Source organism: Chiloscyllium plagiosum, unplaced genomic scaffold, assembly GCF_037043375.1.
Source record: "Chiloscyllium plagiosum isolate Xiang-an unplaced genomic scaffold, Cpla_swu_hap1 HiC_scaffold_27, whole genome shotgun sequence".
Classification (NCBI taxonomy): domain Eukaryota; kingdom Metazoa; phylum Chordata; class Chondrichthyes; order Orectolobiformes; family Hemiscylliidae; genus Chiloscyllium; species Chiloscyllium plagiosum.
In genome coordinates this window covers 83770647-83797756 of record NW_028270165.1, presented here as the reverse complement: position 1 = coordinate 83797756, position 27110 = coordinate 83770647, and the positions used below count along the sequence as shown (strand labels likewise).

Genomic DNA, 27110 nt, shown 5'->3' with positions numbered 1-27110 from the left:
GCAACATTGAGGGCCGAAGGGCCTGTTCTGCGCTCGATTGTTCTATGTTCTTTGTTCTAAACTTAGTGCAGGAGGCTGAAAGAAATGAGCAGCTTTAAAACAAAAACTTCTTGGAGCTCAAAGCTTTCAATGAGAGTCTGAGCCCGGTGGTAAGTTCAGGTAACCTTTATTGCAACCCAACTTTGTTACAGCTTCAGATCCCCCCAGCAAAAAGACAGAGAAAAAAGTAGTTGCTTTTTGAACAGCTCAAGGTCAAAGTGCACACACCACACCTCCCCTTGTCCGACCCCCCCCCCCCCCCCCCTCCCCCCCCACTGTCTTTACTATTGGCCAGGACCAAGTTGTCCCTTTGTAATTGGATCCTTGGTAAAGCCGTAACCTGGAGGACGTATTGCCTCACTCAGCAATTTCAACCCATATCTTGTCTCCAAGTAAGTTTCTCCCCGCTCATTTGCCAGGAAGGGGCAGTGTAGAGTCAACCAGACTGCTGTGGGTCTGGGGTCACGTGTAGGCCAGACCGGGCAAAGGATGCAGCTGGAACAACTGAGTGAATCCTTTCCCACAATAGCGGTTCCCTTGCCTAACAAGGGAGAGAGTGAATCAGATGGGGGCTTTCCCCCCTGCACCACCACCTCCCTGCAACGGTCTCATCATTAGATTCCCAACTCCACATTTCTGACCGAATACCAATTCTGCCATCTGTCGTGGCGGGATTCAAACCCGGGAGTCTCCGGAACTGGGTTGATGGTCCAATCGATAATAGCACTCGGCTGTCACTCCTTCAATCCCCCTGTGATGGCACGTGAACTCGCTGGTGGCTCCGCAGGTGGGAGGTGCGGGTGAAGCCCTTCCCGCACTGAGAGCAGGTAAATGGCCTCTCCCCCGTGTGGACCCGCTGGTGGATCAGCAGGGTGGAGGAATCGCTAAAGGCCTTCCGGCACTGAGAGCAGGCAAAGGGCCTCTCCTCCGTGTGGATCCGCTGGTGCCTCATCAGGGAGGAGACGTGGGTAAAGGCCTTCCCGCACTCGGGGCAGCTGAAGGGCCTCTCCCCCGTGTGGACACGCCGGTGACTCTGCAGGGTGGAGGAATAAGTGAAGGCCTTCCCACACTCGGGGCAGCTGAAGGGCCTTTCCCCAGTGTGACTGCGCCGATGAGTCTCCAGGGCAGACGGGACACGGAAGCCTTTCCCACAGTCGCCACACTTCCACGGTTTCTCCACGGGGTGGGATTCCTCAGGTTTCTCCATGGCCACAGCTTCAGCTGCACACAAACACGTGTAGTGCCCCTCCCTGCCGTGAAATCCTCTTCCCAGGCCGTATAACTGTTTCAGGCTCCACACACAGTGCGCTGCAACAGTGGGGTCTCTCGTCCAGTCCCACTGATGCTGAAAACATCCTCAAACAGGAACCAAAAAGTGTTGATCCCTCTCACAGAAATCACAGTCAAAAATCGTTGCTGTACCGATGGATTGAGTGACTGTCAGACATTGACATCAAAATAAGGACTGCAGACGCTTGACAGTCAGTCGAAAAGCACAGCAGGTCAGGCAGCATCTGAGGAGCAGGAGAGTCAATGTTTCGGGCATAAGCCCTTCATTCGTTGATTTTGAAACTTCAGTCTTCAGATTTTCAAATACTCTGCAAAAAGAGATTACAAAAGGGATTATCAGTGCAGGGTAGAAATTCAGAAAAAGCAATTCCACTTTCTGTGGAATATTCTTTTGTTGTTCCACAAAATTGAAAGCACCATCCCACTCTCTCTCCCCCTCTGTTCTCACTCCGCTCTAACTAATTCCCCTGAAGGTGCTGATTCAGGATCTTACAGGGGCAGCAAAGCAAAAACATCAAGACTGACATCTCTCTGAATTTTGGATACCTCCACCTGAAAGTTAATATCTTACACAACACTGGGATCCTGCGGAGAATGAGCAGGTCTGATTTTGGGAAGCAATTTAAAAAAAAGTGTCAATTCAGGGTGAACCTTCTTGAGGAAGGACCAGACACAAAATGGTTAATGACCCAGGGAAGGTGGGAGCAAAATGGTTAATGACCCAGGGAACAAGGTCCACCCTTCCTTGTTTCAGCAAAATGCAACCCCTTGCTTTTATTCATTCTTCTCTCATACATATACACACACATACACCCCCCAACACTCTCACAGGCTTATACTCTATACCAAACATGCACACACACAAATAACTCCAAGAAGTGAATTTGAATTGGCAGAATTATTTGCAGGTACATTCTACTTTGCTCAAAAATGTGCAGAAACTGCAGGCAGTCAATCCATGTAATATTTTATAAATTCCTACTTTGGAACTAGAACCAGTCTGATCCAAGATTGGGGTATGACAGGCTCGAACCTCACACCTTTAATGCATTGTCTGAGCTGTAAGCATTTTTTAAAATAAAACCTTAAGTCATCTCAAGAACGTAACTTAAAAGATGTTCTGGGATTTACAGATTAATGAACCAAAACCTGCAATCCATTCTCAAAGATGGAAGACTGAACAGCAATCTAGGTTTGTTCAGTATATCCTATCAGTTGCATGACACTGTGAGCTTTTGCTATCAATTCTGTATCTTTTGATCCGGCTCCACAGCTACCCGGTGAAGGAGCAGATGCTATTTCTAGATAGTTGGAACCAACTTCACAAGACGAGGACTAGGCCATTCACCCCTTACAGTCAAGATCAGAGTGGTGCTGGAAATGCACAGCAGGTCAGGCAGCATCCAAGGAGCAGGAACATCAACGTTTCAGGCAAAGACCTCAAATGCTGCCTGACCGGCTGTGCTTTTCCAGCACCACTCTAATCTTGACTCTAATCTCCAGCATCCGCAGTGCTCACCTTCGCCCATTCACCCCTTCCAGCCTGTCCTGAGCAGTGGAGAAAGTGAGGTCTGCAGATGCTGGAGATCAGAGCTGAAAATGTGTTGCTGGAAAAGCGCAGCAGGTCAGGCAGCATCCAGAGAACAGGAGAATCGACGTTTCGGGCATAAGCCCTTCTTCAGGAAAGATTCTTTTTTCCTCTCCTGAGCAGTGGCCTGACTGCGCTTATTTCAGTGAAAGTTTCAGAAAGATTTCAGCAGCTCTTTTAAAAAACTTGAACGTGCTTTCTGACTTTAATGATGTTTCTGAATATATCATTTTAGGTATTCTCAATTTTGAGGATCAGCCATTTCTCACCCCTCCCGACTCCCAGGTAGAGTCATTACTATCCATTATCTCTCTCTCTCTCTCTCTCTGTCCTTTGAAGGGTTTGATACAGTGGTCAAAGATGGTTCGAGGCTCGAGAAAGGACGGTGTGGTGGGGGCTGGGGAGAAAAGAGACCGAATGGATGGGGGACAGAGAGAGAGAAAATGGACAGGGGGGCAAAGGGTGGGGGTAGAGAGAGACTAGGGGGTACAGAGAGAGAGAATGAGTGGGGTTGATAGAGAAATTGGGCGGGGGAGAGAGAGTGGGCGTGACGGAGAAGTGGGAGATGGCACAGGGCAGGGAGACACTAGGCACACGGATACACAAGATGATCACTGAGCAGGGTGATACTAGGCACACTGACACACAAGATGGCCGCCGGATCACAATATGGAGAGAAACAGCAGAGTTTATACAGACACTGCCTGGGGCCACCAGAATACCAGCACAATGGACTCACAACCCAGGTGATTAGTTTAAGGCGGGTGGGGGAGATAATACACACGAGTAATGAACACTGCCCGCCGAAGTGTCTGGGTCCGGCCAACACCTCTTATAGGAGTTCTAACAGCTTGATACAGACTCAATATCAAATGCTAATAGCCAGGGCTGCAGGAATCCCCCTTCTCAGGAAGAGCAATTAGCGCCCATTACTTCAACAATGGATTTCCACGCAGACATTGAAATGGACAATAGATTAGATTAGATTAGATTAGATTAGATTAGATTAGATTACTTACAGTGTGGAAACAGGCCCTTCGGCCCAACAAGTCCACACCGCCCCGCCGAAGCGCAACCCACCCATACCCTTACATTTACCCCTTACCTAACACTACGGGCAATTTAGCATGGCCAATTCACCTAACCTACACATCTTTTGGACTTTGGGGGGAAACCGGAGCACCCGGAGGAAACCCACGCAGACACGGGGAGAACGTGCAAACTCCACACAGTCAGTCGTCTGAGGCGGGAATTGAACCCGGGTCTCTGACGCTGTGAGGCAGCAGTGCTAACCACTGTGCCACCGTGCCGCCCAGCACTGAGTGGTGCTGGGCGGCACACACAAAGCTCCGAGTAGTTGGACCGTTCCGTATCACCTGTCCTTCGTGGAGAAGTTTGTGAAGAAAAACACCTTTGACCACAAGTCCATCAGGAAGTGGTCAGCACGTAGTGTCCTTGAAACCCTTTGGGAAAAGGAGAGGGCGAATTCTATCGAGCGGTTCCCTGAGCAGACTGTCAAAGCCATTTGGCAGAATGCCTCATCGCCAGAACTTTCCAACAAGCACCAAGACATGGCTTGGCTGGTGGTGAGAAGGGCTCTGCCTGAGAGATCCTTTATGCACGCCCAGACTCTCAGCTGCACCACACGCTGCCCTCGAAGCGGCTGCGGGGTGGGGGTGGGGGGAACGAGACTGTCACACACCTCCTTCTGGAATGTGCCTATGCAGAAGAAGTCTGGAGAGGAATGCAGTGGTGTTTGTCGAGGTTCGTCCCAAGCAGCACTGTGACGCGGGATTCCGTGCTCTACGGCCTGTTCCCAGGGACACACACCGAGACGAACATCAACTGTGCCTGGAGGATCATCAACTCGGTGAAGGATGCTCTCTGGGCGGTCCGAAACCTGATCTTCCAGCTGAAGGAGTTGACCCCGACTGAGTGTTGCAGACTGGCTGCCAAGGCGCTGCTGCCAAGGCGCGGTGGGGAAAGACCACAGTGTAACACCTGCCTGCCTAAAGAAGAACAGGGGGCCCACGCAGTCATTTGGACTCTGCTGATACCTCAGCTAAAAATGTAATCGTGCAGACCTGTAAATAGGAATGATTACTCTGTTTTCGGAATGCAAACAAATGGAATGTTTACATATATATGGCATGTCCAGTTGTACAGATCACCAAAGTATTTTATGAACAAAGTATATTTTTGAAATAAAAAAAATTCTGTTCTTAACAGGGCACCCACTCAATAGGTGGGTTCTGCTGAAGCCACAGCTAAATACTAAGAGACTGGATGGTTAATAAAGGGAACTGTAAATAGGATAACTGTAAATTCGATTAATTCAATCTGTTCTTTGTAATGTGAAGACATGCAATGTATATATCTATGAACGACATGACAAATTGTACAAGTACCAAAGATTTATTTCTATGAATAAAGTATATTTTTAAATTTAAAAAAAGTCTTTCTCTCCCCGGAGCCCCGGTCTTTCCTTGTGCAATAAACTCTGTCATTGAACCCCAATTCTGACTCCGAGCCTGGTGTATTTCAGGGGAGAGAGAGAATGGGTAGGGTGGCAGATGGTGGGGGGAGCGAGAGAGAGAGAATGGATGGTGGGGGCTGGAAGAATGGACATGGGTCAGAGGGTGGGATGAGAGAGAACAGATGGGTGTAGAAGGTGGAGAGATGGACTGGACAGGGGCTGAGGAATGAAACGATAGGGGTACAGAGGGTTGCGTGAGAGAGAATGGACAGGGTGTTTGGAGTATAGAGGGAGAATGGGCAAGAACCTGGGGATGGAGAGAGAATGGACAAGGGGCGCTGTGGCTGGTGGTGGGAATGGACAGGGGGAACTCTGGGTGGTGGGAGGAAAGAACGGGGGTGCTGTTTATGGCGGGGGCTAATGGACAGGGGGCGCTGTGTGTGGCCAAGATCAAAAAGGTTGATGACAGTCAACACTTATCAGATTGTTTCCCGAACAGAAAAACTTGCACTGGAGACTCCCAGAAGAGGGGTGTTGCATCTGTATTCCTTCAATTAGTTTTGAAATATTGTTGTGTATCTGAATTGTTCAGGGATACCTGGTACATAGAGAGATGGCTTTGGTTGTTGGAGGTCAGTCATCTCAGTTCCAGAACGTCTCTGCAGGAATTCATAGGGTAGTGTCTTCTTCGGCTCAACCATCTTCATCAATGACCGTCCTCCATCATAAGGTCAGAGGTGGAGATATTCGCCAATAATTGCACAATGTTCAGCACGATTCACAACTCCTCACAAACTGAAGCAGTTCAGTTTGAAATGCAACAAGATCTTAACAATATCCAATGGGCTCAGGAGTGGCAAGTAACATGTATGCCATGCCAATGCCAAACAATGACTCATCCCCAAAAGAGAGAATCTGACAACTGCCCCGTGATATTCAACAGTGTTACTGTCACTAAACACCCCACTATCAACATCCTTGGGGTTTACCATTGACCAGAAACTCAACTAGACTAATCACAGACACAATGGCAACAAGAGCAGGCAACAGGTCAGGCATACTGTGACTCCCCAAACCTTGCCCATCTTCTACAAATCACAAGTCTGCAGTGTAATGGAATACTCTCCCACCAGCTTGGATGGGTGCAGCTTCAACAACATTCAAAAAGCTTGATACCATCCAGGACAAAGTCGCCTGCTTGATTGGCACCATCTCCACATACATCCACTCCCTCTGCCCCACTGTTCAGAAGCAGGAGTGTGTACGATCTACAAGACACAACACAGAAATTCACCAAAGATCCTTAGAAAATACCTTCCAAACCAACAACCACTTCCTCTAGAACGACCAGGGCAACAGATACTTGGGAACACAACTCTTGCAAGTACCCCTCCAAGCCACTCACCATCTTGACTTGGAAATATATTGCTGTTCCTTCAGTGTTGCTGGGTCTAAATCCTGGAATACCCTCCGAAAGGACATTATAGGTCACCGTACAGCGTGTGGACCACAGCAGTTGAAGAAGGCAGTTCACCATCACCTTCTCAAGGGGAACTAAATGCTGGCCAGCCAGCAATGCTCATGTACCACGAGTAACTTTTAATAAATGATTGAAACGGAGGATTGGAAACTGCAAACTAAAAAAAACAACCTTTAGGTGGAACAGACGTCGGGCTTTGATTCGGTCCTTATTTGAGGACAGATAAGAGTGTTATACTGACACTGAACTGGAAATAGAGAGTTAAACACCTGTAGTGTTTCACTCAGTGTATCAATCGAAAATCGATTAAAGATTAGCTCTTGCCGTGTTCGTCATTAACACATAAAAAAGGACGGTTAAGAAGGCATATGGGACTCTTGATTTCATCTCTTTAATGGCTGTTGCAGTACCCACAATCCTATGCGATCCAGACACCACTCTATGGGCCGTGAGCAGTGTTCATAGTGCGCATGTGTGAGCTTGGAATGGGGCCCCGCCCCTCGTCGTTCAGATGAAGGGGAGACCAATCTTTTGGAAATCCTGGAGGACCAGAAGGGGCCTGGTCTTCCTGCCAATCAGAGTCCCCCCCGCCATTGTTTGAATGCGGAAGTTCGACCATGAGCTTCTGAAGTTGTTGTTGCTCCTCTCTCTCTGAATGAAGATTGAGCTTCAGCCCAGACTGGAACTTCCTTCCTCTGTTTTATATCTGGGAGTACCGCACTCTCTTTTCTCGCCCTCTTTCCCATTTCTTTTCTCATCCTTGGGTTCAGCTGTTGGTTTGTAGGAGCTGAGGGAAAAAGAAAGTCAATCAAGTTGAAGGGACAGACTCTGGAAAAGATTGGTTTAGATCTGTGTCTATTAATGTTTGACAGGCTTTGTTTCCTGAGCTTGACACATTTACTTGTCTGGCAAAAAAGGATGGCGTCTTGATCCATGTTGGGGATGGAAGTGGATGATGCTGTGGGTGACTTACTCGTAGTAGACCAATAATTATTAGATAAGTAATCATGACACACAAGCCTTGGGTTATTGACTGTCTATTTGGGAGCTCACAAGTCACTCTGACGAGTAACAGAGAGTTGTATGATTATATAGGTTACAATCATTTAACAATTAACAAACTGTTAATTGCAGGAATTTGAGCAACCTAAGTCACTTTGCCCAGCGACACAGTGTCTGGATAGTGTTGGTTAGTAGCTGATAAGTGTACAATAGGTCCTTGCAAAGAGAAGGATATTCCCACGCAAGGAAAGAATTTGTTTATCAGGTAGCAATACAGCTGCAAGGCTCAGTGTCTCTGTTAAGTCAGGGAATTAAAGGTAGTTGGGACAATGCAGGGAAGAGGAGCTTAGACAATGGATGCATCAGCCCTGATCTTAATGTAGGCTGGAAGGGCCAAATGGCCTACTCCTGCTTCTATTACTATGAAATATAACCCTGCATTTCCCATGGTTAACCCACTTAACCTGCATATCCCTGGGCACTATGGGCAATTTAGCATGGCCAATCCAAATCAAGGCCGGTGAGTAATGTAGTGATGTGGAAAATGAATGTCAGAGAACAACAGAAAGGGACAAGGAGAGGAAATGTATCAGCAATCGAAACTGGATACTAATGTCACAAAAACTGAAATGATACATGGTGAGTCTGAACATGTGCCACATTGTAACAAAAGTGAATGAATTAACTGCACTCATTGAAATGAATAATTATGATCTGAGACTCCTTACAGACACATGGCTTCAGGATGGCAAGGATTGGATCCTGAATATTGAGGGGGGGAGTCAGATGGGAAGCTAGGTAAAGGCAGAGGGTTGGCACTGCTCACCAAAGCACTGAGCACACGGTAGTCTGGTGTCAGCTCGGGTTTCACGGCCTGATTTCTCTGTCCTCTGATCTCCCTGTTCCCACTGAGTAAGATGTTGGTCTGTTCTCAGCTTTGCTGGACTTCTGCTGAAGCTTTCACGCCTCTTTTACAGCTTCCAGAACAAGAAAACATTCAGAGCTGAAAATGTGTTGCTGGAACAGCACAGCAGGTCAGGCAGCATCCAGGGAACAGGAGAATCAACGTTTCGGGCATAAGCCCTTCTTCAATAAAACATTCAGTCAATCGAAAGCCAACCCACAATCTCAGCCTGTCAACCATCCAGACGCAGAGTGTAGTCACAGCAGGGAATCAAACAAGAAAAATGAAACAAAATCAGAAATAAATAAAGGCTTAATGTTTGTTCATTAGGAAGTAAACCAGAAATAGGGCTCTCCCAGGATTCTGATAGTGCCCGACTTGAGGAATTCTCTCTACATTCGATGTAACTATTAGTACTGTTGGGACAAAGTAACTCGTGTGCCAAATCGTTTAAAGCAAGGTAGTCAGGAGAGGAGACCTTGAGCAATTAACTAGCTTTATTCGTTGCCATTGGGGAATACCTCTTAGTTCAAAATAAAGTCCGACGTATTCCAATAAAATATAGAATGTTACAAGTTTTATGGTAAAACACAAGCCCCACTCTCCAATAATAATGCAACTGAGGGGCAGTCGTAAGGTTCACATACATTGTCCAGACCTACGTTTCTTAATTTCTACAAAACTGAATGTTATCTTATACTGCAGGTTCAGCTCAGCTCGAATTACCACTAAGGGACAGAGAGAACCAATCCATCATTCTCTGAAGCAGCACAGTCTAATGGCCTGAGGAGCAGAGACAGCCTGCAGCTGCAAGGTCAGGCTATCAAAACAGAATTCCTTAGCCAGGGCTCAGACAGCATTATGTTAACAGGCTACATTTTACTGCAAACATTGGTTTGTGACAAAATGGCTTCCATGCAGTTTTGTCAATTTTGATCACATTCTCCCACAATCCCTCCTTTTTTATTAAAAAGAGGAGATTGGGGGTGTCAGCAAAAGGGGGATTATACCCAGAGCCAGGGGTCGGTGCTTGGAGATCGGACTGATAGTCCTCGGGTTCAGTAAGGACAGGGGCAGAAGGCTCCAGGGATTGGGAATCATCATCAGGGGTTTTATCAGGAATGGAAAATCTCGGTATCTGGGAGATCGCTGGAGGGGAGGGCCACAACAGTGAACTGAGCCGAGCACAGGATTGTCTGCAGGGTGACTTTGATTTCCAATCGAGCAGTTCCAAAGGCAGGGGGAAAGAAAGCTGCAAGTTACTCAAACTCCATAAGGGCTCGCTTGGTACGAGTTCGGGACGGATGGGGATATGGGCACATACCTAGCAGCTAGAGTGGTTGACCTTCTGTGCATAAAAAAGTATCAAACTGTAATTCCTGTTTACAAGAGGTTATCCGGCCCAATCAAACATATTTAGTGAAAGAAAGATAAGAAAGAGTGCAGTGAAAGGCAGAATGATCAGGCTGAGCCATTCACGGATGAAGGCTGAAGATGTGTCTCTGACGGGGGTCTTCTGGTGTTCCTCCAGGAGGTGGCGCTCGTTTGCATTGTGTTGTGTGTGTCCATGCGGCCTCCCCTTGACCCTGACTGCTGACCGGGAACCAGCAGGACTAGGAACGGGCCTTTCCATCTCAGCTCCAATATGTCCCGGTCCTAATGCTGAGGCTTGGCGTACCCATGAATGTCAACTCTGAAGAGTTTTGGTTAACTGATGCAAATATTTCCCACTTGACCAACACTAGAGTGTCAGCTGTTTCAGCCATTGGGATGGTTTTGATTCATCTACTAAATGTACGCGAGGTGATTCTATAAAAGCAAGTTGTAGACAGGGAAAAAGGCCGATCAGGCAAGGAGGTGGTTAACAAACACACTCTCTCTGGATCAATGATGCTGGAAGAGCACAGCAGTTCAGGCAGCATCCGAGGAGCAGCAGCAAAATCGACGTTTCGGGCAAAAGCCCTTCATCAGGAATAAAGCTCTCTATGTCTGCCTGCCTGCGGCTCTCTTTTTTTTCTCTCTCTCTCTCTCTCTCTGCCTGCCTGCGCCGCCCTCTCTCTATCTGCCTGCCTGCACCTCTCTCTCTCTCTCTGCCTGCCTGCACCTCTCTCTGCCTGCCTGCACCTCTCTCTCTCTCTCTGCCCGCTTATGCCCCCCTCTGCCTGTGCGCCTCTCTCTCTCTCTGTAACACTCTTCAACTTTCTACATGTCTCAGTTAATAGTTGTCCAATGTGTCCTGTGTGCCAAATTCATTCAAGTCTGGACGTCCTGAAGCGAGCAATTATACTTCAGATTTCTACTCGCCAATTAAAACTAATGTTGGGCACTCGAACAGATTGGTGGCATCCTGAAGCATGCCACGGACCTCAGTGTGGGTCCAGGGCTTATCAAATAGGGTTTCACCTCTCGTAATCCTGGGGTAAGCAAATTCATTATTACTAACTTTGTAAACACAAGTGCTCTCAGCAACATTACGTCCAGACCTTGTTGAGTTCTCTCACTAGTATCTTGTGGCTGAGTAGGAAGAATTGTATCAACATTTCTAACAGCACTTTTGTCCCTGGCCAGCTTTCCCCTTTATTTTGGACCCAACAAAAGCAGCAACCACCCTCTATATTTCATCTCTCAAAGGATATCAGCCGGTGACCTGGCAGGACCCGGGTATCTCCTGCCTGACTCGCCAACTGTGGGGGATGGACATAAAGCCCCATGTCAGGAAAGAATTTGTTTATCAGGAAGCAGTACAGCTGCAAGGCCAACCATTTCCGCTGAGCCTGGGAAACACAAACTTTAGCAAGCAGACACTAAGATGAGATTTAAAATGGTTTCCAGGCTTTAATATGTGACAAAATGGCTGACCCAAATCAAACAATTCTCCCACATCATCGCAGGGAATAAAACAAGAAAAATGAGACAAAATGAGAAATAAATAGGGGATCGTGCTTAATGTTTGTTCATTACGAAGTAAACAAGAAATAGCAGTCTCCCAGGACTCGAATGGTGCCCTACTTGAGAAATTCTGTCCAACAAGTTTAATTGGAAGCAGTAGCTTTCGGAGTGCAGCTCCTTCATCAGGGGATTGTGGAATATAAAATTGTAAGACACAGAATTTATAGCAACAGTTTATAGTGTGATGTAACTGAAAATATATTTTGAAAAAGACCCGGATTGTTTGTTAAGTCTCTCATCTTTTTGAATGACCATGATAGTTTCAGTTCTTTCAAATGTAAATCACAAAACCTTTTAAAATAATTAAATCCTCAAGTGAACTTTACCAATTGGTGTCGCGTCAGCCCAGATAATGTACTGAAGGTGTGAGTTCCCCTGTGTGAGACTGTCTGTGCCACAATGGTTAAACCGATTTACAGAATCTTACATGGATTCATGCAGTTTTTGAGCAAAGTAAGACATAATTCTGCAAGTACGAATTCACCCAACAAACTTGTGCGTATGTGTGTGTGTGTGTGGGGGGGTGGATGTATATTTGCAGATACATTCTATGTGCAGTCAATACATGTAATAGTTTGTAAATTCGACTTTGGAAACAGGACCAGTCTGACTCAAGATTAGGATACAGGCAGACTCTGACCTCACATCTTTAATGCATTGTCTGAGCTGAGATGTGAGCTTTTGCTATAAAACCTTGTTATCTCGAGAAGGTGACAACAAGAAATTCTGGGATTTACATTGCAATGAGACCTGCAACCGATTTGAAACGGTGGAAGACTTAACAATCCAGGTTTGTTCAATATACCATTTCAGTGGCAGGACACTGGAATGTTTTGCTCTAAATTGTGTCTGAGGATCTTATCCTCCACAACCACCTGATGAAGAGGCAGCACTCCAAAAGTTACTGCTTCCAAAGAAGCTTGTTGGACTACAACCTGGAGTTATGTGATTCTAGAATCTGGTTTCTAGTATCTGCAGTCCTTGTTTTTACCTAGTTGATTTTAACCCTACAGTGAATCCTCTTGCAAGGATGCCTGCCTTGAAGAAGTTTTCCTCCTCTCTCTACAAGAATCTCAAGGAATCCCTCTCCCACTGCAACTCCCAGGTCATTTCCTCTGCCCTGAAGCTCTTCAATCATGTCCTGAAACAGACTCGCTACCACAGCCACATTTGCTTCCTCAGTGCCGCCTCCGTAACCAACTCATCCTACACGGACTCCGGACCACCTTTAAGCAAGCAGAGTTCGGATCCGAACAGGCCACTCCACCTTCCTGTGTGACCTATCACCTTCATTCCCACCCCCATTCACCCATTGTACTCTTTGCTACCTTCCCCCACCCTCCTCTCTGACCTATCCCCTCCATCCCCACCCCCATTCACCTATTGTACTCTATGCTACTTTCTCCTCACCCCCACCCTCCTCTCATTTATCTCTCCACCCTGCAGGCTCTATTCCTGATAAAGGGCTTTTGCCCGAAACGTCGATTTTCCTGCTCCTCGGATGCTGCCTGAACTGCTGTGCTTTTCCAGCACCAGTCGAATCAAAAGTGGATTGGCCATGTTGAATTACCCATAGTGCCCAGGGATGTGCAGGTTAGGGTGGATTGGCCATGCTGAAATACCCATCGTGCCCAGGAATGTGCAGGTTAGGGTGGATTGGCCATGCTAAATTACCCATGGTGCCTAGGGATGTACAGGTGAGGGTGGATTGGCCATGCTAAATTACCCATAGTCCCCAGGGATGTGCAGGTTAGGGTGGATTGGCCATGCTAAATTACCCATAGTGCCCAAGGATGTGCAGGTTAGGGTGGACTGGCGATGCTAAATTACCCATAGTGCCCAGGGATGTGCAGGTGAGGGTGGATTGGCCATGCTAAATTACCCATAATGCCCAGGGATGTGCAGGTTAGGGTGGATTGGCTATGCTTTATTCCTGATGTTGGGCTTTTGCCCGAAACGTCGATTTTGCTGCTCCTCGGATGCTGCCTGAACTGCTGTGTTCTTCCAGCACCACTAATCCAAAATCTGCTTTCCAGCATCTGCAGTCATTGTTTTTACCCATGCTAAATTAGGCATAATATGCAGGCAAGGTGCATGACTCAGGGATAAATGAAGAGCAATGGGGGCAGGGGAATGGGTGTGGGTGGGTGACCCTTGGGAGGGTGGGTGACCCTTGGGAGGGTCGGTGAGGCCGAGTGGCCTGCTTCCACACTGTGGGGATTCTCTGAAGGGAGGGGTTTTTGGAAAGTGTGTTCTCCCCCCCGCCCCCCCCCCCCGCGCGCAGCGCATGCGCAGTGCGGCGTCCCGCTGTTGGTTTCGTTCCGCCCCTCGGTCCTTTATGACGTCACAACGCGGAAGTGACCCTGTCAGTTTCAAAGTGAATCTCCCGCCCTCAGGACGACTCTTCATCCTGGGTTGGAGACAGAGATGGGAGGAGGGGAAATTGGTCACTTGTAGCAACTGGAGTGAATGCAGGGAGGGAGCAGACTCTGCAAACTCAGGTATGTGTCTTAGTTAGCCAGGCGAGGAGGGGCTGAAGGATAGAGATTGGGAAGGGGGAGGGCTGGATATCTTTTCTGTTTTGATGTTTAAAATGCACCCGATTCCCACCATTTACAGCCACAGGTACAAGTACAGCACATGCAATATTCCTCATTGCAGCTTCAAGCCGGTTTTGCATCCTCTGTTCTTCCGCCTTGCTCCAGCACATTCAGCTTCTTTCCCTCATTCCCATTCCCCCCTGTCCTGATGTTCCAAGCTGACCCGCAAAAGATCGGTTTGTCCCTCCATTCTTTCCCGGTGGCGCCCATTACTCTTGTCTATTTCTTGCCTTATCCGGCCTTGTGCGTGAACAAAGTGTTAGCGTATATCCTCTTTCACTGCCAGCTGCTTCCTTGTTTGCGAAAGCAACATTTCCTCCCATTTTTCGCCGACACTGAGCCTTCTGACCTCCTTGATTGTGTTTTTTTTGTTTTTGCAGAAGCAGGAAACAGATGGTTATAACTGTACGAGCATATCTAGCTTAACCTACACCCCCTCCCCTCACAGCTCCTTTATCTGTTTGTCTGTAACATCCACCATTGTTTACAGGCACATTTCATGTATGCACATTTTAGCTAATACAAAAGCAATTATATATTTCCTTCACATAGCTTTCATTCTTGTTAACTCCACTCTTGGCTGAAACAATTATACCCTGGCGTTAGTTCATTTACCTTGCAGAAGCAATTATGGTTGCAGAAGTAACACTGCTTTACCTATATCCCACAGGGGAGACCCTACAACCTTGTATAAAATAATGTGAGGCATGGCGAGGGTAAATAGACAAGATCTTTGATCTGGGATTGCTCATAGGTTTAGGGTGAGGCTGAGATTTAAAAGAAACCTCAGGGGCAACTCCCAGATACAGAGGGTGGTGTGTGTAAAGAATGAGCTGCCAGAGGAAGTGGTGACTGCTGGTACAATTACAACCTTTAAAAGGTATCTGGATGGGTATATGTTGGGAAGCATTTAGAGGGACATGGGCCAAGTGCTGGCAAATGGGGCTAGATTGATTTAGGATATCTGGTCAGCATGGATTGAAGGGACTGTTTCTGTGCTGTACATCTGTGATTCTGGCTTGCCACAAATGTTTGTCACGTCTGTATGTTCAGTTTCTCCCTGGTGTTGGTGTTAACACCTTGGTGTCTTATTTTGCTCCCCACATTCTGGAGACATTAACTGTTTCCTATCTGGTCGTTCTGATGATCTGGACTGCTGCCCGGATCTTCGGATTTCTGGGATTGGTCAATAAACACACCTGGAAATGACTCTTTTGTCAATCATACAAGCAGTAGTTTATTCTTTGATACAGCCGGGTCAGTAGACTCTGATCAGCCCAGAAGGATTAGATTCCAACAGTGTGGAAACAGGCCCATCGGCCCAACCAGTCCACACCTATCCTCTGAAGAGTAGCTCACCCAGACCCATCTCCCTATAATTAATGCACCTAACATTATGGGCAATTTAGCATGGCCAATTCACCAAACTGTACATCTTTGGATTGTGGGAGGAAACCAGAGCACCTGGAGGAAACCCATGCAGACATGGGGAGAATGTGCAAACTCCACACAGCCAGCCCCCGGAGGCTGGAATCGAACCTGGGACACCTGGTGCTGTGAGGCAGCAGTGCGAACCACTGGGCCACCGATGAGTACTCCTAGAGTGCCAAAAGAATCCGCCAACTTTTACAGAGTTTGTATAGAACTTATGTACATTGTTTAGAGTCAGACATTGAGCATGGTCACATAGTAACAACCAATCAGATCCCGCAAGGTCCTCATGCATTTTTGACTTAGCCTAGGGCGGCACGGTGGCTCAATGGTTAGCACTGCTGCCTCACAGTCCCAGGGTCCCAGGTTCGATTCCAGCCTTGGGTGACCGTCTGTATGGAGTTTGCACATTCTCCCCCTGTCTGCGTGGGTTTCCTCCGGGTGATCCGGTTTCCTCCCAGAGTCCAAAGATGTGCAGGTCAGGTGGATTGGCCATGCTAAATTGCCCATGGTGTTAGGTGCAATAGTCAGAGGGAAAATGGTTCTGGCTGGGTTACTCTTTGGAGGGTCAGTGTGGACTGGTTGGGCCGAAGGGCCTGTTTCCAAACTGTCGGGAATATAATCTAATCTATCATAATTTCTTGTAGACAACCTGTTCTTGGAATCGTATTTGTCATGTCTGGCGGTTAGGATTAAACCGTTACTTCTGCGATTGATGATTAGGTTCACATTTGCAGTTTTTTTCACTGGATTCATATCAGTCTGTGGTATCTTGTTTGTTCTGAGTCGTGAGTATCTGCCTGACTCAGTCCCACCGAGTTAGCCAAGCAGAAGCCATTTTGTCCTACCTCCCATGTTAAAGTGGAGATTTGAGGTGGCCCAGGGAATCCTTTGAGAACTCAGACCTGTAAAGCTCTCTCTTGGTTTGTCCTGGAGATCATACTCTTTGGAGCTGAGACCAACCGCTGCATCCTCCTCAGATGGAGGTTCCATCGACTTGTCCACTGGCCAGGACAAGGTACTGTTGTGGGAACAACGGCTCCGACAGTGACCTTCTGAGGGACATCTTTGCCATCCAGGACAAGGAAATTGGTAGCTTTACCTTAGCTGAAGAAATAATAGTCTGGTTTGGTGTATATTACGGAGAGTTTGTCAAAATAGGTTACTGAAATGTTACAGCAGTGGGTCTGGTCAGGTTGACAGGAGGAAAGGGTTGATGTTTTGCAAGAGGGGTTGCTTGAGCACTGTAAAAAAAAAAAAAATGGGCCAAGTGACTCGAGCACTCGCACTGTATGGGAGACAATGGTCCTCAGAATGCTGTTCCCATTGAGCTCTCCCTTAGCTCTATTGTACATGGTCTTGGTGACAGTATCAGATTCTGAAAAGAGAAAAGGCCTATAAATGTGCAAGGGAAGGGTTCCGTTCCAGGTCCAGGTGCAGCATAAGGCCTGCTGTACCCCAGCCAGTGTTACACCAGCTGTTTGTATACACAGACCGGAGCTATTGGAAAGTGATATTTCTCTTCACAGGGTCAGCAGGAAGAAGTCTGATGAATAGAATGGAATCGGGGACTGGGGATGGGTCAAGTAAGTCACCTTCTGATAGAGAGGAGTAACATACTACTGCCTCTGGGGTGAATAGCGTTCTGTGCGCCTGTATAAATAAGTTGTTTGTGGATTGAGGAGTTTCCCTTATCAGGCTTCCCTTTTCTCAAGTTGGCCCGACCTGCAAAAAGGGATGGTGTTCCTGAGTTGATCATTTTTATCCTCACTAGGCTTGCGTCTGCAGGTAAAATTAAAAAAAAATGGTAACGACATGGTAACTCCCACTGATTTCTACTGTCCAGATGGACCATCTGGTCTTTCTGATGTAAGGGTCCATTGCAATAATCAATCTTCATCACATTCCACACGTCAAAGGCGTCTGGTCCGGTGCACTGGACGACATCTCCTCAGCATGGGCGGTGGATAATCTCTGATCATTCCTGGTTGCATCCATACTTAGTGGCGTTCCCCATCAGGATGTTGTATGTGATCAGAAAGGTGAGGAGATAAGCGATCCCCCACATGTCCCTCCTCTTAGTTCAAGTATCTGTAATAAGATTAACATTAGAACAACAGCAAAATTCAAAAACCCAACTGGACAGGGTCCACTCCTTTTGTTGGGATTCCAGGATTCTCTCCTCCTCTTCCGCACTTTTGATTAGTGCGGTCAATCAATTTACAACGGTGCAGTTGGACCCAAGCTGAGCGCCCAGCGACTGTGACCGCCGTAGGGGTGGGAGGTAAAACCTGGAAGGGGCCATCCCAACGAGGTTGGAGACCTTTGCCAGTCCAGTTCTTGATGAGCACCAACAAACCAGGCTCTACCCGTGACAAGGCTGAAAGGGAGGGAACATCGCTGTAGGCCGCACGCTCCTGGGAGTGAAAGGCACGCATAACATTAATTAGAGCAAGAACATAACCAATCATTGCTTCGGTCATGTGGTGGACGTGGACTGAGAAGGGAGCCGAATCGTTCCAAGGGGTACGGAGGCGGTGACCAGAGCGACTCTCAGTTGGAGTCAGTCGTGTCTTGCCTGCAGATATGGATCACATCTGGAATAAGGCCACAGGGATTAGCATAACCAGCACAGAAACAGACCCTTCGCTCCAACTCATCCATGCCGACCAGATATTCCAATCCAATCTAATTCCCCCTGGCAGCACCCAGGCCATATCCCTCCAAACCCTTCCTATTCATATACCCAACCAAATGCCTCTTAAACATTGCAATTGTGCCCACCTCCACCACTTCCTCTGGCAGTTCATTCCATACATGCACAACCCTCTGCATGAAAAGTTGTCCCTTAGGTCCCTTTCAAATCTTTCCCTTCTCACCTTAAACCTATGCCTTTGTGGTGTAAAATTATGTCCCAATACATGTGTGAATCATAATGTAACACATGTATTGGGCCAAGCAGTGGAATGTGGTGAAACGGTTAAAAATTATGTCCCAATACATGTGTGAATCTAACCGGAATGGAGGTGTTGCTTAGTCCCGTGTGAATCTTCTTATCTGTATGTAACCAGAATGGAATGTGTTTTTTAGCCTTACTCTGCTGTTCACATGAATGTTTATATCTGGAAAAGAGTATATCAGCTGGAAAAGTCTCCAGTTCGGTGAGTCTGCTCCGGGGTTACGTTTAACCGCCGAGCGTGGGTTGTTGGCAACCGCTCTACGAGAACTGACGGCTCCCAGTTCCGGTAACATGTAGAGTGAGTATAAGCCAGACCCGTTGTAAGTATGAGACCTGGTTGTGGCGACGCTGCGGGGAATAAAATGCTCATATTCTAGCAGACTCGCCTCTTGGTCGTTTGTTCTGTGTCAGACTACTCTCCTACGAACCTGACCTTGAGAATTTTTTTAAAACATTTGGCGCTGCGAGCAGGGTCAATCGCAATTGAGGAGAGATTTTGATACAGAACAATGTTTTGGAAAAAGACTAAGAAACCAGAAGAACAAACTGTGGAGGTCCCGACCGTCCCGGGATGGCATGGACCGTGGCATGACGTGGCAGTTTGTTTGAGAAATGGTGGGGGGCGACCGGAGGAACCCCAGGGTCGCTGCTGTCCACCCTTGAGAGGATCCCAGTCCTGCCGAAGAACCCCTTGCCTGGGGTACAGCGGAGGATGTGGGCATGTCCAAAAAGCTGAAGCCGAGTTAATAGAATTGAATGGGATTGAACTGAACTGAACTGAGTGGAACTGAACTGAATTGAACTGAAGTGAATCAAATTGAACGGAACAAAATGGAACTGAGCTAAATTGAATTGAAATGGACGGAACTGAATTGAACACAATTGAATTGAACTGAACAGACCTGAACTGAGCTGAATTGAACTACACTGAATTGACTGAACTGAAATTAACTGAAACGAATTGAACTGAATTAAGCATAATGTAACACATGTATTGGGCCAAGCAGTGGAATGTGGTGAAACGGTTAAAAATTATGTCCCAATACATGTGTGAATCTAACCGGAATGGAGGTGTTGCTTAGTCCCGTGTGAATCTTATTACACACCTCCCCGTGTGAATCTTCTTATCTGTATGTAACCAGAATGGAATGTGTTTTTTAGCCTTGCTCTGCTGTTCACATGAATGTTTATATCTGGAAAAGAGTATATCAGCTGGAAAAGTCTCCAGTTCGGTGAGTCTGCTCCGGGGTTGCGTTTAACCGCCGAGCGTGGGTTGTTGGCAACCGCTCTACGAGAACTGACGGCTCCCAGTTCCGGTAACACGTAGAGTGAGTATAAGCCAGACCCGTTGGTTGTGGCGACGCTGCGGGGAATAAAATGCTCATATTCTAGCAGACTCGCCTCTTGGTCGTTTGTTCTGTGTCAGACTACTCTCCTACGAACCTGACCTTGAGAATTTTTTAAAACAGCCTTCTAGTTTTCGACTCCCCCACCCTGGGCGGAAAAGACCTAGGCTATTTGCCCTATCTATGCCCCTCATGATTTTATAAACCTCTCTACGGTCACCCCTCAGGCTCTGATGCTCCAGGGGTAAAATAAATGCCCCAGCCCCTCTGTCTGTGTAACTGGTTAAAGCTCCTTCCCATTGTCAGTTCACTGGGACACATACACTTATTCTGTGTAACCAGTTAAAGCTCAGTTCACTGGTAGTTCCTCTTTGAAGCAGGTCGAATGGATTTCTCTTTCCAGATTCAACCCCCCAATGATATTGAGTGACCCTGTCAGATCTTGTTATGGAATTTCTTCCAAGATTTCTGTCTGCAGATCCTCCACTTCTGATACCTGTTAGCAAGTTGAAATAAATCATCACTGTCTCTACCGAGTAGAAACTCTGATTATATTGTATGTGTCTGTGTATTTAAAGTACTAACCCAGGAACATACAAATGGTATTTTTGACTTAAAATACATAGGAGACATGAGGAAGGAGATGTCAGGACCTGGCACTCTCTGAACCCTAACAGGATGTTCCAAGTGGTAGTGCAAACATTTCAAAATGAAGTGGATGGCCATAGAGCTGTACAGCACAGAAACAGTCCATCTCGTCCATGCTGACTAGATATCTGAAATTAATCTATCTTATTTATCAGCACTTGGCCCATATCCCTTTAAACCCCACCTATTCACATACCCATCCATCTGCCTTCCTCATTCCCCGTTTTACTTGTACTGATACCTTTGGGGATCTCTGAACTTGGACAGTAAGGTCCCTTTTTTCCTCAGCACTCTGTAGGGGTCTATTATTTATTGCTTACTTCCTTCTCTATTAAGATGTTGTCCCTCCAGTTTGCGGTTTGATTCGTTGTGGCAATAGAGGAGGCCAAAGATGGTAATGTCAGAAAGGGGGTGGGAAGGGGAATTGAAATGGGTGGTGACTGGGAACTCTGGTCGGCTCTGTGGACCCAGATATGATGCTCAGTGAACCATTCCCCAAGTTTGCGCTCGCTCTCCCCGATATAGAGAAGACCACAACTGGCAAACACATGGCAAATGCAGTACCACAATATGAAGTTATAGCCTTTGCTGTGGGGAACAAAAAGTAGAAAGGAAGTGCATTGTTTAAATGGAGATGTAATTGGATGTGGAGAAAGTGAGAACTGCAGATGCTGGAGATTAGTGTCAAAAAGTGTGGTACTGAAAGAGCAGTAGGTTAGGCAGCATCTGAGGAGCAGGACAGTTGGCTTTTTGGGTACGAGCCCTTCATCAGGAACGATGTGTGGATGGACAAAGGAGCCTCAGCGTCCTTCTACATCAGTCGCTGCCAGTTGTCATACAGTACAGAAACAGACCCTTAAGTCCAACTAGTCATAGAGATATACAGCATGGAAACAGACCCTTCGGTCCAACTTGTCCATGCCGACCAGATATCCCATCGCAATCTAGTCCCATCTGCCAGCACCTAGCCCATATCCCTCCAAACTCTTCCCATTCATATATACCCATCCAGGTGCCTTTTAAATGTTGCAATTGTACCAGCCTCCACCACTTCCTCCTGCAGCTCATTCTATACATTTACTACCCTCTGTGTGAAAAGGTTGCCCCTCAGATCTCTTTTGTTTCTTTCCCCCCCTCACCTTAAACTTATGCCCTCTTGTTCTGGACCTCCCCTTCCCCCCACTGCAGGGAAAAGATTTTGCCTATTTATCCTATCCATGCCCTTCATGATTTTATAAACCTCTATAAGGTCACCCCTTAGCCTCCAACGCTCCAGGGAAAACAGCCCTAGCCTCCCTTTAGCTCAAATCCTCCAACCCTGGCAATATCCTTGTAAATGTTTCTGAGCCCTTTCAAGTTTCACAACATCTTACTGATAGGAAGGAAACCAGAATTGTGCGCAATGTTCCAAATGTGGCCGAACCAATGTCCTGTACTGCGACAACACAACTGCCCAAATCCTATACTCAGAGGATTGGGAAAGTTTTCAAAACTTACAAAAGACAACCGGGAAAGAATGGAGGGAAAAACCGAACCTTTGAAGGTCAGCTTGGAGGCATCAAGGTCTCAGGACAGGGGGGTGGGGATGACCCCAGCTATGGGCCACGTGTGAGCAAACGGTTCCAGATTGATTTACGATATCTGGTCGGTACAGACGAGTTGGATCGAAGGGTCTGTTTCTGTACTGTATACCTCTATGACTCTGGCTTTCCACTAATGTTTGCCATGTCAGTATATTCAATTTCTCTCTGGTGTCAGTGTTAAGATGTTGATGTCTCATTTCGCTTCACCTTCCCAGGGATGTTAACCATTTTGTGTCTGGTTGTTCCTCAAGAAGCTGCGTGGCAGGTTCATCCTGAATTGACACACATTGTATTTGCTTCCCAAAATCAGACCTGCTCACCCTCAGCAGGATCCCAATGTTGTGAAAGATATTAACTTTCAGGTGGTGGTATCAAAATTCAGAGTGATGTCAGTCTTGATGTTTTTGCTTTTTCTGCCCCTGTAAGATCCTGAATCAGCGCCTGCAGGGGAATTAGTTAGAGCGGAGTGAGAACACAGGGGGAGAGAGAGTGGGATGGTGCTTTCCATTTTGTGGAATAATAAAAGAAAAGAATATTCCACAGAAAGTAGAATTGCTTGTTCAGAATTTCTACCCTGCACTGACAGTGATGGCTTTTGTAATCTCTTTTTACAGCGTATTTGAAGATCTGATGGCGGAAGTTTCTCAATCAACAGATGAAGGGCTTATGCCCAAAACATTGACCCTCCTGCTCCTCGGATGCTGTCTGACATCCCTGTGCTTTTCCAGTGCCACATTTTTCGACTGACTCTCCAGCATTTGCGATCCTCACTTCGCCGTCAATGTCTGACAGTCACTCAGTCCACCAGGACCGCAACGATTTTCGACTGATTTCTCTGAGAGGGATCAAAGCTTTTTGGTTCCTGACTGAGTGAGTATGTTTTCAGCATCACTGGGACTGGACGAGAGACCCCACTGTTGCAGCGCACTGTGCGTGGAGCGTGTAGCAGCTATTCAACCTGGAAAGAGGAATTCACGACAGGAAGGGGCTGGAAGTTCGATTGTGTGTGGCTGAAGCTTCATCCATGGAGAAACCGGAGGAATCCCGCCCCGTGGCGAAACCGTGGAAGTGTGGTGACTGTGGGAAAGGCTTCCGTTTCCCGTCTGCCCTGGAGATTCATCGGCGCAGTCACACCGGGGAGAGGCCATTCCCCTGCACCGACTGCGGGAAGGCCTTCAGACATTACTCCCACCTGCTGGCCCACCAGCTGGACCACACGGGGGAAAGGCCCTTCAACTGCCCAGATTGTGGGAAGGCCTTCATGTTTTTCTCTGCCCTGTTGGCCCACCGGCGGGTCCACACGGGGGAGAGGCCGTTCACCTGCCCTGAGTGCGGGAAGGCCTTCAGCACTTCCTCCACCCTGCTGATCCACCAGCGCATCCACACGAGGGAGAGGCCATTCACCTGCTCTCAGTGCGGGAAGGGCTTCATCTGCTCCTCCCACCTGCGGAGCCACGAGCGGGTCCACACGGGGGAGAGGACCTTCAGCTGCCCCGAGTGTGGGAAGGCCTTCAGCACATCTTTCACCCTGTTGGCCCACCAGCGGGTCCACACGGGGGAGAGGCCCTTCAGCTGCCCCGAGTGTGGGAAGGCCTTCAGCACATCTTTCACCCTGCTGAGGCACCAGCGGATCCACACCGGGGAGAGGCCGTTCACCTGCTCTCAGTGCGGGAAGGGCTTCGCCCGCTCCTCCCACCTGCGGAAGCACCAGCGAGTTCATGTGCCATCGCAGGGGGATTGAAGGAGTGACGGTCAAGTGCCATTATCGATTGGACTATCAATCCGGTTCCGGGGACTCCCGGGTTTGAATCCCACCACAACAGATGGCAGAGGGAGTGGGTGGTGCGGGGGAGAAAGCCCCCAGCTGATTCACTCTCTCCCTTGTTAGGAAAGGGAACCGCCATTGTGGGAGAGTATTCATTCAGTCGTTCCATCTTCATCCTTCACTCGGTCTGGCCTACACATGACTCCAGACCCACAGCAGTCTGGTTGACTCTACACTGCCCTCTCCCCACTGGCAAATGAGCAGGGAGAAACTTACCAGGATACAGGGTATGGGTTGAAATTGCTGAGTGAGGCAATACTTCCTCCGGATTACGGCTGTAACAAGGATCCAATTACAACCTGGTGCTGCCCAATAGTAAAGACAGTGGGGTGTGTGTGGGCTTTGATCTTGAGCTGTTTAAAAAGCAGCTACTTTGTCTATGCCTTTTTGCAGGGGGGAATCTGAAGATGTAACTAAGTTGAGTCACAATAAAGGTTACCTGAACTTACCGCCGGGCTCAGACTCTTATTGAAAGCTTTGAGCTCCAAGAGATTTTTAGTTTAAAGCTGCTCCTTCGTTTCAGCCTCCTGCACTGAGTTTCCAATGTCATGTATCAGATGGAGCAGTGAATGAGAAGCTAGTATCTTGAGAAATTGTAAATCTTTCAGGTACTGTGTTGTTTCATCAGCATTGTAAAGTTTACTGACAGCACCAGGACGTTTGGGCTGTGTTCACTAGAAATGATGTGGAGGTGTCGGTATTAGTCTGGGTTGATAAAGTTAAAAAGAAATCACCCAATACCAGGTTGTTGTCCAACAGGTTTATTTGGAAGCACGAGCTTTCTGAGTGCCGCTCCTTCATCGGGTAGCTGTGGAGCAGCATTGTAAGACACAGAATGTATATCAAAAGATCAGTATCATGCAACTGATGGAATATATTGAACAAGCCTAGATTGCTGTCAAGTCTTTCATCTCTTCGAATGGGTGCAGGTATTGGTTCATTAATGTGTAACTGCCAGTACATCTTTTAAGTCATCTCAAGAATGTGACTTAAGGTTTTATAAAAAAGATGATATCTCAGCTCAGACAATGCATTTAAAGGTGTGAGAATTGAGTCTGAAAATGTGTTGCTGGAAAAGCACAGCAGGTCAGGCAGCATCCAAGGAGCAGGAGAATTGACATTTCGGGCATGAGCCCTTCTTCAGGAAAGGGCTGAAGAAGGGCTCATGCCCAAAACGTCGATTCTCCTGCTCTTTGGATGCTGCCTGACCTGCTGCGCTTTTCCAGCAACACCTTTTCAGCTCTGATCTCCAGCATCTCCAGTCCTCACTTTCTTCCTGAGAATTGAATCTGACAGTTTTCCAATCGTGAGTCAGACTGGTTCTATTTCCAAATTCATAAAATATTACATGGATTGACTGCCTGGAAATTGTGTGCTTTTTTAGCAAAATTGAATACATCTGCAAATATAATTCTGCCAATACAAATTCACCCCATAGAATTGTGTGTGGGTGCATGTGAGTTTGTGCGTGAGAGTGTGTACATGCTTGGTAAAGTGTGAGTGTGATGGAGTATAAGCCTGAGAGAGTATTGGGGGGTATATATGTGTGTGTGTGTGTCTGAGGGGGAGCATGTGTGAGAGAGGTATTAATACAAGCAAGGGGTTGCAGTTTGCTAAAACAAGAAAGGGCAGGACTTGTACTGATAATGGTAGGGCCCTGGGTCATGTTATAGAACAGACAGACATGGGGGGGTGGTGTTCAGGTACATAGTTCGTTAGAAGTTGCATCACTGGTAGACAGGGCAGTTAAGAAGGCATTTAGCAGCATAGCATTCATTGTTCACACCATTGAGTACAGGGGTTGGGACATCATGTTGAGGTTGTACAGGATGTTGGTGAGGCCACTTTCAGAGTACTGAGTACAGTTCTGATGGCCCTGTAATCTGAAGTATTCTTATCACAGAGGGTTCGGTAAAGATTTACCAGGAAGCTGCCAGGACTGGAGGTAAGCTGAATAGCAAAGGGCTCTAGCTTAGCATCGGGGAGCTCAAAACTTGAGGGCATATTACTTAAGGTGAGGAGAGAGATTTAAAAGGAACCGGAGGGGCAACATTTTGAAAGAGGGTGGCTTTGTATGTGGAATGAACTTACTGACGATGTGGTAGTTGCTGGTACATTTACAACGTTTAAACAGCATTTGGATGGGTACATGAATAGAAAGGTTTAGAGGGATATGGGCCAAATGCAGGTAAGTGGGACTGGTTTAGTTTGGAATCCTGGTCGGCATGGACGAATTGGACCGAAGTGTCTGTTTCTGTGCTGCATACGTTTACTGAAACCAGTAGAATTCTGAAAGGGGCTTGACAGGATAGATGTAGATAAAATGGATACTTTATGGGGAGGGTCATACAATCCCAACAATGTGGATGCAGGCCATTCAGCCCATCTATTCCTCTCTGGCCCTCTGAACCTTACTCCATATTTCCATGGCCAAGCCATCCTAACCTGTACATCCCTGGTCACTATGGGTAACTTAGCACGGCCAATCCTCCCTAACCTACACCCGAATCTATAACTTACCTTCTCAAGAATGTAATTTAAATGCAGAGCTTTTCTAAGAAAAATGTCAGTCTGATTCAACATTGGGACACAGACAGAATTCACACCTATTGTCTCTACTTATAAATAGGGCAACGTCTCTTCGAAATGTAGATTCATTTAGATATAACTGCATCACTTCACATATTAAGATATCCCTTTGAATGTGCCACATCCCTTTGAAATGTAATCTCGTCCATCTACATCTCTTCATTTTAACGGTATTTCCGCAAATATTCATGTCCCTTTAAAATGCAGATTGCCCCTTTAGATATGACGCCGTTCCGTTAGATGTCGGAATATCTGTTTAAATTGAGCCGTGAGCTTTCCCAATGTAGACAGGGCTCCTGGAAACGTGGCAGTGTCCCCCCTGCAGCTGCAGAGCGAGACAGGAGAGTTTGTTTTTGTGAATGAGCAGTTGTAGCGCGAGGTGGCTGTTGCTTGGTGACGGT

The 27110-nt window shown here is 47.2% G+C and overlaps 1 protein-coding gene across 2 annotated transcripts in view; it reads left to right on the top strand.

The window, feature by feature from the left end:
* Positions 1 to 24569, top strand: part of LOC148144770 (uncharacterized) — a 392813-nt gene extending 368244 nt beyond the window's left edge. Inside the window, exons 1-2 of one of the 2 annotated variants that reach the window (XM_087975114.1) lie at positions 14121 to 14229; positions 22910 to 24569. In XM_087975114.1, coding sequence (XP_087831240.1) covers positions 23320 to 24036 — 717 coding nt within the window. In that variant the 5' untranslated portion in view covers positions 14121 to 14229; positions 22910 to 23319 and the 3' untranslated portion in view covers positions 24037 to 24569. Of the gene's footprint in view, positions 1 to 14120; positions 14230 to 22909 lie in introns of those variants that run through there. The other variant, XM_087975115.1, reaches the window with a different exon arrangement.
* Positions 24570 to 27110: the final 2541 nt, after the last annotated feature.